General features: G+C 45.2%; 1 protein-coding gene across 2 annotated transcripts in view; it reads left to right on the top strand.

The window, feature by feature from the left end:
* gsk3ba (glycogen synthase kinase 3 beta, genome duplicate a) overlaps nucleotides 1-17489 on the top strand; it is a 175538-nt gene that overhangs the window by 70035 nt on the left and 88014 nt on the right. For both annotated transcript variants that reach the window (XM_038801907.1, XM_038801908.1), the window contains exon 3: nucleotides 13209-13292. In XM_038801907.1, coding sequence (XP_038657835.1) covers nucleotides 13209-13292 — 84 coding nt within the window. The remainder of the gene's footprint in view (nucleotides 1-13208; nucleotides 13293-17489) is intronic.

Below are 17489 nucleotides of genomic sequence, written 5' to 3' on the forward strand. Positions count from 1 at the left end.
GGGGTGGAGTGGATGTAATGCGACATGAATCCAAGATCTTGGTTCAGGCCGCACTCATGCGTGCGGAACTTAGCTATAAGTTTTTGTTCGGCAATTCTGCGTTGTTGCGTGTCCTGAAGACTGCCTTGGAGAACGCTTACCCGGAGATCAGAGGCTGAATGCCCTTGAATGCTGAAGTGTTCCCCGACTGGAAGGGAACATTCCTGCCTGGTGATTGTCGCACGATGCCCGTTCATTCGTTGTCGCAGTGTCTGCATGGTCTCGCCAATGTACCACGCTTCGGGACATCCTTTCCTGCAGCGTATGAGGTAGACTACATTGGTCGAGTCGCATGAGTATGTGCCGCGTACCTGGTGGGTGGTGTTTCCACGTGTAATGACGTACATAACTATGTAATACCTTTCATCTTCTATACTCAGAATAAATGGCAATTTTATGTGACCTGTTCTCCTAATTTGAAGCACACATATCATTTCTGGTGAATATCTGTTGTATCTCTTCCAAAGCTGATGTATCCATACTGGGGTGTGGTGCCTAGAACTGAACACTGCACTTCAGGTGGGATCTGACTAAACCTTTATATAACTACAGCATAACTTCCCAACGTATCCCAGTTCCTATCTAGTCTTCTTTGTATCCAGCTACTAGCTTTGGGCTCTCACCCCCCACCCCCCCAAACCGGGTCCTCCCTTCCCTCTCTTTTCTCATGTCTTGGCTACTTCCCCCTGGCTGTTGGCTACTTGATTATCTATTTGTTTGTTCGTTGGCCACAAACAGGTCCTGGAGCAGTTGGGTGAATGGCTCCCATGTTCCGAGGAAGCCATCTTCCCACCCCCGGATGGTGAATTTGATTTTCTCCATTCGGAGAAATTCTGATATAGGTCGGACAGCCAGTCTGCAGCTTTAGGTGGTGCTGCTGACCGCCAGCCGAGTAGGATTCTACAGCAGGGGATCAGGGAGGCAAAGGCAAGGGTGTTTGCCCTGCTCCCCATGAAGAAGTCTGGCTGGTCTGATACCCCAAAGACAGCCACTTTTGGGCACGGCTCCACCCTCATCCCCACCACTTAGGGCATTGCTCAAAGAAGCTGTCCAGTACCCAGCAAGTCTGGGGTAAGACCAGAATATGTGGGCATGGGGGCAAGACCAGAATATGTGGGCGTGGTTGGCCGATCTCCTTGGCACCGTTCATATCTGTCTTCCTCCTCCAAGAAGAACCTACTCATTCAGGTTCTTATTAAGTGGGCTTTATGTACCACCTTTAGTTGCGTTAGGTTGAGTCTTGCGCACATGGAGGCGTCCCCGCCCTGTCGGAGGTGCCTTTCTCTGTGGCATGCTCCCGGCACTGTCTTTATCCCTAGCTTGGTGACGCCCCTCCGGGGAGTTACTGTCTCGTTTCTCCCTCGCCCACTCTGTCATTCCTGACCGTTCTTTCCCTGCCTTACCCTGCACTCGTCTCGCTTGCCACTCCGCTTTCCCTTCTCCGCTGCTCTTGTTCTCTTGAACGAGGTCACAAACTCCCGCGTAAAGCGGTCCCACAGGTGGTGGCTTGCTGCTTGTCGCTCAGGGTGTGTTGAGAGTAGAGAGGCCTGCCTGGCCCAGCGCGGGATTCTATCTAGGTCCAGGTACTGGTGCAGTTTGGCTATTACTGCCCTCGGTTGTACCCGGCTTTGAGTTTCAGGCGCAGAGACCGGTGTGCCCTGTCTATTTCTGGTGCGTTGGGTAATGTTTCTCTTCCCACCAGGTTGCCCAGCATCCCGGCCACATAGACCGAGGGTCCCTGCCTTCAATTCCCCTTGGAAGGCCCACAATCCACAGGTTTTGCCTCCTTGAGTGGTTCTCCTGATCCTCTATTTCACCCTGAGACTGCCCTGTGTCGTGACCAACCTCGCCATCTCTTTCTCCAACATCACGATCAGATCACTCTGGTCAGTTGTGGCCTTTTCCATGTCCTTGATGGTAGCCTCTTGGGCTTCCAGTCTCTTCTCCACTCTGCTCAGGGTGAGCTGTATTTGGGCTAGAGTCTTGGTCATCGCGGCCTCAATGTCCGCTTTTATCTTGGCCTTTATCTCCAGCTGGTGCTCCCTTAGTGCCTTCACTGAAGCTTTATGCACTGGTTGGCTCATCTGAGTGTGGCTGTTCCTGGTCCCTTCAACTCCTGGTCGCTGTTCGGCCCTAGTTTGGCTTTTTCTGGGCATTTTTTCTTGTATTCCCCCTCTCTTTCTTCCTTCCATTGACTTACTAAGGTTGGGGAATGAGTGAGTTGTTGCATTTTTTTGGCGTGTTTTCGTTGAAAAGTGACTATTTTTCGGGACCACGGGAGGAGAGCCACCTGACGTGCGATTGCTCAGCACATCGTCATTACCGGAAGTTATTAAATACTGTCTTGATGTCACGGGCATTCACTGCCACATAACGCGTGGAAATATTTTTATTCTCCTTAAGCTTCTAGTTTCACACTATTTAGAAAATCCTTGACCTTGCATTTTTCACGATATTGAGCTTCAGTTGGTACACTATGGAGGCAATTTTGAGCCCGCTCTCCTTCCATCCATGAGAAACATGGCGCTGGCTCAAAATCCGGAGAGAATTGAAAAATGTGATTCTCTTGATTTGTGGGATAGGGTAAGATTTATATATACTGTTGTGGGGAGGTGTGGAGTGGAGAGGCTGGATAGAGGGCCAGCAATAGGTGGAGATTGACATAGATATATTGAACAGAAAGACAGCCTATTCTGCCTTGTTTTCTGGCGAATGGTACAGTTGAGGTAATTACTGATATTCCTCAACATGCTGGAACTGCTCTGACGAATGGGCACAGTGCATAAATCTTAATTGGCAGTAGTTCTTTTAAAATCACTCTAAAGCTTAATTGAAATCATTTCTAGTTGCTGGAAGAACCATGTACAGATGTATAGAAATAGCTCTTCCTCCAGCAAAGTATACCTCAAACTCAGTGGTGATTTCTACTTTAAAGATATGGAGGCAGTTCAGACAACATTACAAGCTGAGTGCCATGTCATTATTGACCCCGTATCCGGTAACCATTTGTTTGCACCATCTGGTTTGGATTTGACTTTTAAGTTATGGGAAGGGGCTAGATACTCTCGCCTGGCTTTGCTGAAGGCCCAAAGATTAGTTCTACTGGGATGGTAAGCTTTTGCTCTGACTTGGTCTGGTTAAAGTCCAACAGGTTTGTTTCAAATCACTAGCTTTCGGAGCACTGCTCCTTCCTCAGGTGAATGAAGAGGTAGGTTCCAGAAACATATATATATATAGACAAAGTCAAAAATGCAATACGATACTTTGAATGCGAGCATTTGCAGATAATTAAGTCTTTACAAATCCAGAGAGAGAGGTAACCCCAGGTTAAAGAGGTGTGAATTGTCTCAAGGCAGGACAGTTGGTACGATTTCGCAAACCTGTTGGACTTTAACCTGGTGTTGTAAGACTCCAACGTCGGCATCGCCACATCTTGGTCTGGTTGGGTGACCTTATGGACTTTTTATGTCTGAAAACAGTCAAGTACACTGCTGGAGGATCGGTGGAGGGATTCTACCTGAGGTGTCAGCCATTTATCTCATACTTCAAAGACGTGATTGCCATCAGCTGTTAGGGGCGGTAGGGTTTGGCTGTGGGACTAGGGTTGAATGTAGCTGTTGCTTGTTTTTATTTTTACCCTGCTCGTTTGTGCTGTTAGCACGACAAATGTACCATGTTTGAACATTTCAGAGTGGTGTTGTAGTTTAGATCGTATGTGTTATCTATGAAATCTTCAAAATATTATTTTTTAAAACAAAATGCCTCTTCCTGTTAGGACTTATTCAGACCTATTGACCTAATTATTTTTAGGTCCGTGAGTACTGCAGTAAGTAAATTCCTTCAAAACATAATCAAATGCTTTCCCAGCAACCTCCCTCCTCATCGATTGGGAGTAATGGTTGACAGCCGTCTCTTAAGAAATTGCTTAACAGAATAAATAGAGTTAAGATCAAGCATCTAAAAAATAGTTATCTAGAATGCCCATTTTAAACAGCAAATGTGAGTTTTATTTATTTTTTAAAACATTTTTATTAAGGCATTTATAAATAAACATCAAACTCAACCATAACCTAGATCAAAAAGATAACACCCCCCGCCCCATCCCCTTTACTCCCTGCTGACTTAGCTGACTTAGCTGGCTTATCTGGACTCGGAACCACCTGCACCCTCAGTACCTCTGACATCACGTCAGCGAACCCCTGCCAAAATCCCTCCAGCTTTGGGCAGACCCAAAGCATGTTAACATGATTCGCGGGCCCTCCGCACACCGGCCTCACCTATGCTCCATCCCCTCAAAGAACCTAATTATTCCAGCCACCGTCATATGCGCCCTGTGGACTACCTTTAAATTAAATCACACACACAGGAACCGTTCACCCTCCTCAGAGCCTCCTCCCGTAACCCAGCCTCCAGCTCTCCCCCCAGCTCCTCCTCCCACTTTCGCTTAACTACTCCTATCGGATGCTCTCCCAATCCATTAATTTTTTATATATCTCTGACCCTACCCTCATCAACCTTTGTTTTCGACAGCACCTTGTACTGCAACCCCAAGGACGGCAGATCAGGAAAGGACGGCATCAGTTTTCTCACATAATTGCACATAAGTATCGGAACCCACAAGTATCGGAACCCACTTATGCTGGGCAACTCGTACTCCTCTACCAGTCCGTCCGAGCTTGGAAAGCTGCCCCCCACAAATAAATCCCTAAACCGCTCGATCTCTGCTTGTCACTATCCCTGAAAACCCCCCTCGCCCTTTCCAGTCCTTATGGGGCAAACCTGTGAGTTCCACAGATCGGAGCCCTAACCAAGGCCCCTTCAAGCCTCAAGTGATATTGACACTGTCCCCACACTCTCGAGGCACCACTACCGGACTTCCTCGGGGCACCACTACCGGACTTGTGGAGTACCTGGCCAGCGAGAACTGCAGAGGCTCCGTCAACAGTGCCCCCAAACTAGGGCCTCCACCCGCTCCCACGCTTACCTCTCCCCCACTACCCACTTCCTTACCCTGGCTATATTTGACACCCAGTAGTAATTCATTAAATTTTGCAGGCCAGCCGGCGATCCCCTCGCTCCAACAGCGCCTTCTTTACTCGTAGGGTCTTCCCCGCCCACACACATCCCGATTATTAATGTATTAACCTTCCTAAAAAAGGCCTTCGAGATAAAAATCGGGGGCTTCTGGAATATAAACAAAAACCTGGGGAGCACAGTTCGCTACATGGATAGCACCCGCCCAGCCAATGCCAAAGGAAGCACATCCCACCTCTTAAGCTCCCCCTTCATTTTACTCCACCAGCTGAGCCAGATTCAACTTGTGTCATCGCCCCCACCCCCGTACCACCTGGATGCTGAGATAACTGAAACCCGCCCCCTCCAGCAGCTCGGCCAGCCTCCCCTCCTGTCCCCTCGTCTGGATTGGGAAGACCCCACTGTTCCCCATGTTTAATTTATACCCCGAAAACTGGCCGAATTCCACCAACATGTCCATAATATTCCCGATGCATTCCAGTGGGTTTGATATATACAGCAACAGGTCATCCGCATATAGCAAAACCCTATTCCCCCCCCCCGCACTATCCCTTCCGATCCCCTAGACGCTCTAAGCGGCATTGCCAATGGCTCTACCATCAAGACAAAAAGCAACGGGGAGAGTGGCCTGGACATACTCTACAGCCTAATGTACCCCAAGCTCCCCAGATTCGTTCTTACACTAGCCACCAGCACCTGGTACAACAATCTAATCCAATCCAGAAACCTCTGCCCAAACCTGAACCACCCCCATACCTCCCACAAATATTCCCACTCTACCCAATCAAAAGCCTTCTCCTCATCCATCGCGACCGCCAACTCCACATTCTGTCTCTCCAAGGGCATCTTTATGACATTTAAAATATTCCCGATGTTGGCCGACATGTGTCGTCCTATTGCAAACCCCCGTCTGGTCCCCACCCATCACCCCCGGCACACAGTCCTCAATCCGTGAGGCCAAAATCTTAGCCAACAACTTGGCATCCACATTCAATAGTGATATGGGTGATAGGACCAACACTGCTCCAGGTCCTTATCTTTCTTTAGGATCAGAGGTATTGAGGCCTGCAGTAACGTAGGGGAGAGCTCCCCCTTCTCCCTCGCCTCATTAAATGCCTTCACCAGCAGGGGCCCCAGGTCTCCCAAAAACTTTATAAAGTTCCATTGGAAAGCCGTCCAGGCCTGGGGTCTACCCTGCCTGCATTGCCCCCATACACTCCAGCACCTCCACCAATCCAATGGGAGCTCCCAGCCCCTCTACCACGTTTAGTTCCATGTAGTCCCATTCGGTGGCCCTCGCACACCTCCTCCTCCACTAGTAGTCTTACATCCAGCCTCGACTGCAGGCGCTACCCGCCCCTCCCCTGCCCGTTCCATTCGCCCATCCACCCAATGCAGCGCGTGGTCCAAGACTTCGATCTCCGAGTACCCCGAGTCCACCAACCCGCCAGCAATGACTCTTTCTCCCTCCCCTTACCCATCCACTCCATGAACCCCTTCAGGACCTTCACCACCGCCGACACTCCCTGAACTCGGAACAGTCCACCCCCAGATCAATGACCGTGTTAAAGTGCCATCCATAAACTCCACATCAACATCATCCCAGTTTGGTGCAGAAACATTTACTAGGAACACTGGCATCCCGTCCAATTTCCCACTAACCATCACAGACCCCCCCAATCCCCTCTGAATCCGCTACTATATTCCCCACCTCAAATGGCACACGCTTATTGACCAGCAGCTCCATCCTACGCGTCTTTACATCTAACCTCGATTGGAAAACTTGCTCTACCCACCCTTTCCTCAGCCTTGTCTGGTCCCCGATCTTCAAATGTGTCTCTTGTAAAAGGGCCACATAAGCCTTCAAACTCCTCAGATGCATGAAAACACGCGACCGTTTGACTGGCCTATTCAGCCCCCTCACCCATCAACCATATCCCTTCTTAGGCCAGCCCCCCCACCTGTGCCTTGGTTGACCTCCAGGGCCCAGTCAAAGGCCCCCTCTCCCATCAGCTTCTCCAACATTCCAGCCACGTACGTGGCGGCGTCCGCTCCCTCGATGCCTTCAGGCATCCCTACAATTCTCAAATTTTGCCTCCGGGAGTGGTTCTCCAGGTCCTTTACCTTCTCCTGTAGCCACTTCTGGGTGTCTCGCGTTACTGCCACCTCGGCCGCCAACAAAACCAACTACTCGTGCTCCCCCACTGTCTCCTTCAGTTTCCGAACAGTCACGTCCTGGGTCTCCAGCCTCTGCTCCACTTGGTCAATTCCCGACTTCAACAGATCTACAGCCTTGGCTAGATCCTCATGGGCCTCTCTCCTCTGCTGGCTGAACTTCTCGTTTAAGAAGTCCACCAGTTGATACATTGACCATTGGGGAGGCAGCGCGAGCCCTGCACCCTCTGCCATCTTAAGCTGTGACGCACGGAGATTCTCCTGCTCCAGCTGCTCCCTTCCTTCTTCTTGACCCACTTCTGGACCTTGAATCCATCCACCGGTGGAATCAGACTTCCCTCTGGCAAACTCTACACCTTTTTCAGCCGCACATCCACCCTCCTAACGGGGAAAAGGTCTGAAAAAACATCCTTGAGTGGGAGCTGCCAAATGTGTGACCGTTCACACCATGGCCACCATTGGAAGTCCCAAATATGAGTTTTATAACTGAAGATTCACTTTTGATGCTTACCTGTAAGCTACTGCAATTGGCGTATTGAGTAGCTGCATAGAAATCCTGCTTTAAGTCGTGAACTTCAAATCCTAATCACAATTAATTGTCTAAATGAGAGGTTGAAACTCTAACCTCCTTTTGATAATTTCAAATGTAAATTTTCTGTTGAAAGTCCTTTACTGTTTTAGATTCTAAAATGATTCTAATATGTTTAAAGATGTGTGGGTTGGGTAGATTGGCCATGCTAAATTGCCCCTTGATGCGCAGGTTAGGCTATGGTGTTATGGGGTTAGGGTGGGGTGGAGAGGAGTGCAAATGGGTAGCTTTTAAGGTTCAGTGCAGACTCGATGGGCTGAATGGCCTCAATCTGCACTGTAGGGATTCTAATGATATTCTACGACTCCGAATGATGGCTCAGTCTCAGAATGATGAGTTAAGTAGTTGACGATTAAGGTCTTCTTTCGACAAAAAGGATCTTGCATTCTGTTTCTGACCCAAAGTTGAATGAGAAGGGAAAGTTGCTGGGTTTTCAATGGTGATATTTTAGTTCTCTGAGGAGTCAATGTCAATAATTTGGTTACCTGAATCTTCCAATTGGGAATTTAACAATGGTTGACTGATACCAGGATGCATTTCACAGGTTTATCTGACTCGGGTTGTGACTCCCACGTAAGTGAACACCGATTCTTCGGTGTTAAATGAGCCATAGAATTTTACAGCATAGAAAGAGACTGTTGAATCCATCATTGCGAGAGTGACCCAAAACACACTGCCTGTAGCCATTTATCTTCCTCTGCTCCAAATATTTATCTAATTTAATGGTCTCTGCTTCAACCAACTCCTCTGTTTCAATGCATTGTGGTTGCAGTATACACTATCTAGGATGCATGGCAACAACTCGCCAAGCTTACTTGGGCATCATCTTTACTGCAGCTTCTACAACCAATGACTTTGCTTAATGAGGCACCCAAAGCTTGCATAGTACTTTTTTTTAAAGCTGTGTCTAAATAATGCTTTATATATAATTATCGTTATTTCTTTACCTTTATAAAACACACGTGCTGTTACCTGTCCTCAATAACCTTGGCCTTTATGTTTATCCGCACCCTTAATTGTTTTTAAATTGAGTATATATTCTCAATTCCTGCTTTCCCCCAATATGTGCTCAGCAAAAGTAAAACTGCATTTGTCACTCGTGGGACCTGCTTTACAGTTTTTTCCCCCTTGTCTTCCTGGAGTTGATTTTTTACAGTTTGCCAAAATCTTCTCGTGTTTCATTTTTTTTATTTAAATTAAAAATTTAGAGTACCCAATTCATTTTTTCCAATTAAGGGGCAATTTAGCATTGTCTAGCTTGCACATTTTTGGGTTGTGGGGGCGAAACCCACGCAAACATGGGGAAAATGTGCAAACTCCACACGGACAGTGACCCAGAGTCGGGATCGAACCTGGGACCTCGGTGCCGTGAGGCCGCAGTGCTAACCCACTGAGCCACCGTGCTGCCCCTCTTCTGTTTCATTAATAAATATTGAGAGTGCAACCTATTCCCAAGACTAAATTATATTCTCAATGACTAGAACAAAAATAGACCCAACACCAGAGTCCTGGAGCTTTGTCACTTCCAATTTTTCTCCAATTTGAGCAATGCTCATTGATCCCAACTTTGCTTCTGTTTGTCAACTAAGTTTCTGTCCACACAGCTACATTTCATTTTATACCATTCATCCAGTTTTTTTCTGTGGAATTTTAGACATCTATTGAACATCACCTGGATATCCATGAGTTATATTGACTGTATTCCCTTTTTGAGCAGAAATATTGCATTGTCCCACAGCACGATTTGCATGTTTAAAGAGAAATGAAAAGTCATGATCAGACCTTTTGCTATTCTCTGACTACTTCAGTAGCCTAGAATACATGGGTTCCAATGATTTATTTTGCAGTTGTCAGAACCAATTATTTTTCCAATTATATATTTTCTTGTAGTAATTAATCTACATTCACATTCTGTCATTTGTAAAGTTTGCTGCACAGTATTTATTTTAAGTTCTTGGCCATACCTTTTATCCTTCATAATTAGGCAACCCCCTTATCCTGCAATTTTCCTACTGCCTCAACAATACTTTTAGGTGCTTATAAAGTATTTAATATTTCCATTATATATTACTTGCTGGCCTTTTTTCACATTCCCTATCAGTCTGAATACTCATTTTCATTTTTCCACTACATTTTATTCATAATTTTATTTACTCATGTCTCCACTACAATCTTTATTTTTAGGCTCTTCATTTACCCCAAGAACTCTTACCAGTTTTTACAGATGCACCACAGAAAGCATCCTATTTGGCTGCATCACAGCCTGGTATGGCAACTGCTCGGCCCAGGACCGTACAAAACTTACAGTCATGAATATAGCCCAGTCTATCATGTGAACCCACCTCCCATCCATTGACTCTGTCTTCACCCCCCTGCTGCCTTGGGAAAGCGGACAGCATAATCCAAGATCCCACCCACCTGGATTATTCTCTCTTCCACGCTCTTCCATTGGGCAGAAGATACAAAAGTCTGAATACACAAGCTAATAGATTCAAACACGGCTTCCCCGCTGATATCAGACTCTTGAATGACCATTTTATGGACTGAACAGATCTCTCTATGCATCTTCTCTACATATCTTCTCCACTGAATAGTACTACACTCGTATGCTTCACCCAATGCCTGTGTCTATGTATTTACAGTGCATATTTATCATGTATCCTATGTTTTTCATGTATTGAGCAATCTGTGTGCACTGTACACAAAATAATACGTTTCACTGTACCTCGGTACACGTGACAATAAGCCAAAATCAAATCTATTCTTTTGGTAAACCTCCCTTTTGCCTATGTATTAACATATTTTGTGCTTTAGCCTACATAGGAATTTATTTTGTGATGGGATCATCTATTTTTGAAGATTTACTAGTGCTATTCCAGAAATCTATTTGCTATGCCACCACACACACACACACACGCACACACCAGGTAATTTGGGACAGATCGCTTACCTACTGAACGTTGCCTTTTTCTAATCCATCACACTTATCGTTGACTTCTGTCCTTTCCTGTGCTTGCACTGCATATTTAATGTGGTGATGTTCCCAATTGTTGACTTACACTCATCAGTTTTTTACTTATTGCACAGGACCAAATTAAGGGCTTTCCTTGTTGGTTTAGAGGAATGCTGATCTTGGAAGCAAATATGGTCTAAATGTTTCGCAGTTAAGCTTTATGCATGAATTTTTATAGTCTATTTCGGGATAGTTAAAATCATCCTACATTACTGTCCTGCTAGTCTTGCATCTTTCTCTCTACTGTCTCCATGTCTTAACTTGCCACCACTGTATGGTGGTCAGTAATTGTATGGATAGGAATTTTGTCCTCCTTCACCGTTCCAGGATGGCAACAAAAACTTTCATTAAAATAGCCTAAAGATAGACAGTGGGTGGAAAGCTGCAGCACCTGGGGCCTAGGCAACTGAAAGCATGACAACCAGAGGGCGCGCAGGGGGTCAATGTTGGATGAGTGCAAAGACTTTGGAGCCTTGGTAGAGCTGGAGAAGGTCATAAAGATGGGGAGGGGTGAGGCCATGGTTGGATTGGCAAATAAGGATGCATATTTTAAAACCGAGAACTTGCTAGGCTGGGAGCCAGTGTAGATCGATAAACAGGGGTGGTGGATGAACTGGACTGTGTCAAGTTAGGACATGGGCAGCAAAGTTTTAGATGGCCACTAGTTTAGGGAAGTTGAAAGGATGGCCAAGAATCTAGTCTGGAGGTGGCAAATATGTGGGTGAGTATTTCAGTGATGGGTCAGTTGAGGCAGGTGAGGATTTGAAATGTTCTGGAGGAGGTGGAAGTAGGAATAACTTGGCAATGGCACAGGTATGAGAGCAATATGGCTCAGCCTCAGATCTTTGGGGAGAGGGACAGAGTTGTTGGCAAGAGAACAAAGTTTGTGATCAAGGCTGGAGATAATGGCTTTGGACCCGATACTTAGTTAGAGAAAGTTTCTGTCCATCCAGTATTGCATGTGACAGTTTAAAGAAAGAAGGACGTATGCTTGTGTTCTAGCATGGTGGTGGTCTAGCATGGTGGTGGTCAATTTTCAGTCCTTTTTTCCCCCCCACCCTATCTTTCCTAGAAATATTGCAGCCATGTGTATTCAGTTCTCAGTTCAGTTGTATCTTTCTTATGTCTCAATTTTATTCTGAATGTTTTGTGCATTTCAATATATTCAATTCCTGATTTAAACTTTTGGGAGTATTAACCCTTACTGATTTCCTTGTGTTAATTATTTTTTTGAATATCTATTATCCCTTTGACAGCAAATTTAAAAAAATTCTGTTATCTCAAAGCTTATTTCCAATTTAAAAGGAAATTTGGGGAAAGCATTATTGTGGAATTTGAAATTGTGAGGATAAAGGAGGGGAGAAAATTAATGCCTGTACTCAATGTCACTGATTTCTGTTCATTGTCTGTCTTTTGAATAAATCTGTTGATTAATGGTTTCAATTTTGGTCTAACGAGAGTACATGTTCAATCTACCAGAAAGGGAGAATCACATGGCAGTCATGATGCATTCCATACTCTGAAGGATCATGCCATGATCATGCTAGACATGAAGGCTGCTTGTGGCACCGAATTTGAGTGTAATATGTAGTGTAATATCCAGAGAACTGTTTTTTCCACCTGTCTCAGCCCTGTGCCGAAAGCATTGTCCATGATAATATCTTATCAGTTCTGGATTCTACCCCAATGGTCTCCTTCATGATCTGCCAACGTCCAACTTAAAAAAAAAAATGCAGTTGCCTGTATCTTGTCCTGCATAGTGCCCTGGTCACACTTCACTCCTATATTGAGTGTCCTACACTGGCTGCCTGCTCCCAAAACCTTAAATTTAAATGTCATCTTCAACCCTGTGCAGACCTGCATAATCCAATCTCTGCAACTTCCTCAACAGTTAATCTCTCCCACCATCCCACACACCCATTCTTCTCCCGTCCACCCCTCCAAAATTCCTGAACCCTTGGACTCCAGCCTATTGATCATGCTCTGCATTTCTTCATTGTGTCATAACTTGCAGTCCCTCGGCCTTAATTTCTCAATCTCACTTGCTAATCCTCTACTACTTCCCACTCAATTGAAAGCCATCAAATTTACCTTACTGACCTATCTTTGATCACTTCTCCGAACTTGCCTCTAAATGGCATTGGCTTCCCTGTCTGCTTCCATATAAAGACGACTTGTCCGTGAAGTAATTGGAACAAGTTCATTAGGATAGGACACCTTCTATGATTTCAATCTGTCATATTTTAAGTAGTGTTGTTAGCAGTAGGCTTTGTCCAGTGAATAGGTAAAATCACACTTGGTTGCTGGTTGACATTCAGATAAACAGTTACTAATTTGACTTTTTTCCTTCCTTCTCAGAATCGTGAGCTGCAGATAATGCGAAAACTGGATCATTGTAATATCGTCCGATTACGATACTTCTTTTACTCCAGTGGAGAAAAGGTACTTTTGTTGTGTATATTTCTTTTATTCATTCATGGGGTCGAGGTGACTGGCAACCTAAATGTTTTTTTGAAGCAACTGGCTTATTAGCGCATTTCAGAGAATAGTCGATTGTGGTCTGGAGTCACCTGAAAGCCAGAAAGGATAAGGACAGTCGATTCCTTTCCCTAAAAAAATATATTTTATAATGATTTTGTGAGGTTAACCAACTTTTTAAATTCTAGTTTTATTTAATTAACTGAATTTAAATTCTCCAACCACAGCAGTGGATTTAAACTAGTCTCGCGATCATTCACCATGCCTCTAGATTACTAGACCAGTAACATAACCACTGTGTTTAACATTTCAACCACTACAATTAACATTTCAATCAAGCTTTACTATTCACTTTTACAGGTGCAAACAAAGCTGAACTCGTGCCTAAATGCTCGATATTTCAAGAATTGCCTAAACATTTTGGGTGGTTAACAAGATATTGATCCATTAAGGCAAATATATTTTGTTGTACAGGAGGTACCACATTTATAGGGCAGACGGTAGCACAGTGGTTATCACAGTTGCTTCACAGCTCCAGGATTCCCATTCCCATCTTGGGTAACTGTGCAGAGTCTGCACGTTCTCCCCATGTCTGCGTGGGTTTCCTCCGAGTACTCTAGTTTCCTCCGAGTACTCTAGTTTCCTCCCACAGTCCAAAGCTGTGCAAGTTAGGTGGATTGGCCATGATAAATTGCCCTTAAGTGTCCAAAAAGATTAAGTGGAGTTATGAGATGGGGTGGAGGTGTGGGCTTGGGTGAGTGCTCTTTCCAAGAGCTGGTGCAGACTGGATGGGCCGAATGGCCTCCTTCTGCTCTGTAAATTCTATGATTCTATTTTTACATGGTAATCTTACAGTATACTTAATGGACTTTACAGAAATAGCGTAGCTATCTTGGGTCCATTGTCAGCTTGACTTTGTTACTGGCACTCTAGGCTGACACTGAAATGCTGTTGCGTTGCTGGAGGTGCTGTTCTTCAGAGGATATCAGAAGTTGGAACCATATCTACTTTTGCCAGTGAATCCTAATCATTCTACCACATTATAAATGTGTATAGAAGTATATAGGAAGTTCTTAAAGTGCACTTAAAGCATCACTATGAACAAACCTGGGAAAATATCAATTATGTTTAAAATTAAAACTATGTTTGCTCACCTAAATGAATGTATTTCAGTGAAAGTTATTGCATGTTCAACACATTTGCGAAGATTGGCAGTAAAGAAGGCAAATGGCATGTTGACCTTCATAGCGAGAGGATTCAACTGCAGGAGCAGGGATGTCTTGATGCAATTATGTCGGGCCTTGGTGAGATCACACCTGGAATATTATATGCAGTTTTGGTCTCCTTATCTGAGAACGGATATTCTTGCTCTGGAGGGAGTGCAGAAAAGGTTGACCAGACTGATTCTTGGGATTGCAAGAATTCTAACAGGACTAGACAGGGCAGATGCAAGAAGGATGTTCCAGGTGGTGGGGCTATCCAAAACCAGAGATCGTAGTCTGAGAATATGGGGTCGACCATTTAGGATAGAGATTGGGATAAATTTCTTCGCCCAGAGTATGGTGGGCCTGTGGGCATTTGTTACCACAAAGTAGTTGAGGTGTTTTCAAGAAGCAGTTGGAAATAGCACTTGTGGCAAAGAGGATCAAAGGGTTTGGGAGAAAGCGGGATCAGGCTGTTGAATTGGATGATCAGCAATGATCGTGATGAATGGCAGTGCAAGCTTGAAGGGCAAATGGCCTCCTCCTATTTTCTATGTTTCTTATGATCTGTAACTGATTTTCTTGTCCTGGGCATGTGCATCCCTTCAATCTGTCCAACGGTAGACTATTGTAACACTGGTCAGACAGTTTGGTTGACTAGCCAGTGACTTTACAGCAGCTGAACTGCAGTGAGCTTGAGCTGCACAGTGTATCTGTCCAACTTGTTCAGAGCATTGTCACAAAAATAACAAACATGTTCACAGCCTACTCGAGTGTATTGTCTACCTTGACTTTCTGTATCTAGTCCTACTGCTCAATGATGGTTCAGTAGCATTCGACAACTTGACTTGGTGGCTGTGTTCTGATTTTGTTTTAAAAGCCCCTCTCTCAGCCCCTATTAAAACACAGAAAATGTGCAGCCCAGCAAGAGGGCATTCAGCCTACCATGTCTGTGCTAGTTGGAAAAAAACATTTAGTTTAACACTAGGAATCAGCTCTTGATTCCTAGCCTTGTAGGCACGGCACTTCAGATGCTTCTCCCTAGTATGTTTTTTACTCATGCAATGGTTTCTATCTGTACCATACTTTTCAGGCAGTGAGTTCCAGATCTCCACATGACCTCTGGGTGAATAAACCTCTCCATTCCCCTCTACACCTCAGGCATTTACATTAAGAGAGTAGTGGTGGAAGGGAGTGTCTCAAAATGGAGAAAGGTGACTAGTGGTGTTCCACAGGGATCCGTGCTCGGACCACTGTTGTTTGTGATATACATAAATGATCTGGACGAAGGTATCTGATGAGCAAGTTTGCAGATGATACTAAGATTGGTGGAGTTGCAGATAGCGAGGAGGACTGTCAGAGAATACAGCAAAATATAGATAGATTGGAGAGTTGGGCAGAGAAATAGCAGATGGAGTTCAATCCAGGCAAATGTGAGGTGATGCATTTTGGAAGATCTAACTCGAGAGCAGATTATATGGTCAATGGAAGAGTCCTGGGGAAAATTGATGTACAGAGAGATCTGGGAGTTCAGGTCCATTGTACCCTGAAGGTGGCAACGCAGGTCGATAGAGTGGTCAAGAAGGCATACAGCATGCTTGCTTTCATCGGACGGGGTATTGAGTACAAAAGTCGGCAGGTCATGTTACAGTTGTATCGGACTTTGGTTAGGCCACATTTGGAATACTGTGTGCAGTTCTGGTCGCCACATTACCAGAAGGATGTGGATGCTTTAGAGGGTGCAGAGGAGGTTCACCAGGATGTTGCCTGGTATGGAGGGTGCTAGCTATGAAGAAAGGTTGAGTAGATTAGGATTGTTTTCATTGGCAAGACGGAGGTTGAGGGGAGATCTGATTGTGGTCTACAAAATTATGAGAGGTATGGACAGGGTGGATAGCAACAAGCTTTTTCCAAGAGTGGGGGTGTCAATTACAAGGGGTCACGATTTCAAGGTGAGAGGGGAAAAGTTTAAGGGAGATGTGCGTGGAAAGTGTTTTACGCAGAGGGCGGTGGGTGCCTGGAATGCTTTGCCAGCGGAGTTGGTAGAGGCGGGTACGATTGCATCATTTAAGATGCATTTGGACAGAGATATGAACGGGTGGGGAACAGAGAGAAGTAGACCTTGGAAAATAGGCAACAGGTTTAGATAAAGGATCTGGATCGGCGCAGGCTGGGAGGGCTGAAGGGCCTGTTCCTGTGCAGTAATTTTCTTTGTTCTTTGTTCTTATTAAATCTATAACAGAAAATCTCAGGTTGGTAGCATCTGTGGAAAGAGAAAGTTTCAAGTCCATATAATGCTTCAGTGCTAAAGAGAAGGAGAAAGGTGATGGATTATGTACTGTATAAGAGGGGGTTGAGCAGCTGGAGCAGAGTAGAAAGTCAGTGATTGGTGACAACTAGGAGATGGTGAAATTTGAGTTCAATAAAAATCTGGAATTAAAAGTCTCATGACCATGAAACTGTTGTTGATTGTTGTAAAAACCCCCATCTTGTTCACTGATGCCCTTAAGGGGAGTCGATCTACCATCTTTAGTTGGTCTGGCCTTCATGTTATTCCAGATCCACAGCAATGTGGTTAACCCTTAACTGTTCTTAACTGGGGCAGCACGGTAGCACAAGTGGATAGCACTGTGTCTTCACAGCGCCAGGATCCCAGGTTTGATTCCCCGCTGGGTCACTGTCTGTGCAGAGTCTGCACGTTCTCCCCGTGTGTGCGTGGGTTTCCTCCCACAGTCCAAAGATGTGCAGGTTAGGTGGATTGGCCATGATAAATTGCCTGTAGTGACCAAAAAGGTTAGATGTGGTTATTTTGTTACGGGGATAGGATGGTAGTGAGGGCTGAAGTGGGTCGGTGCAGACTCGATGGGCCGAATGGCCTCCTTCTGCACTGTAAGTTCTATGTTCTCTGAAATGACCCAGCAAGTCACATGGTTCAAGGGCAATTAGGGATGGGCAACAA

This window comes from Scyliorhinus canicula, chromosome 7 (assembly GCF_902713615.1).
Source record: "Scyliorhinus canicula chromosome 7, sScyCan1.1, whole genome shotgun sequence".
NCBI classification, from domain to species: domain Eukaryota; kingdom Metazoa; phylum Chordata; class Chondrichthyes; order Carcharhiniformes; family Scyliorhinidae; genus Scyliorhinus; species Scyliorhinus canicula.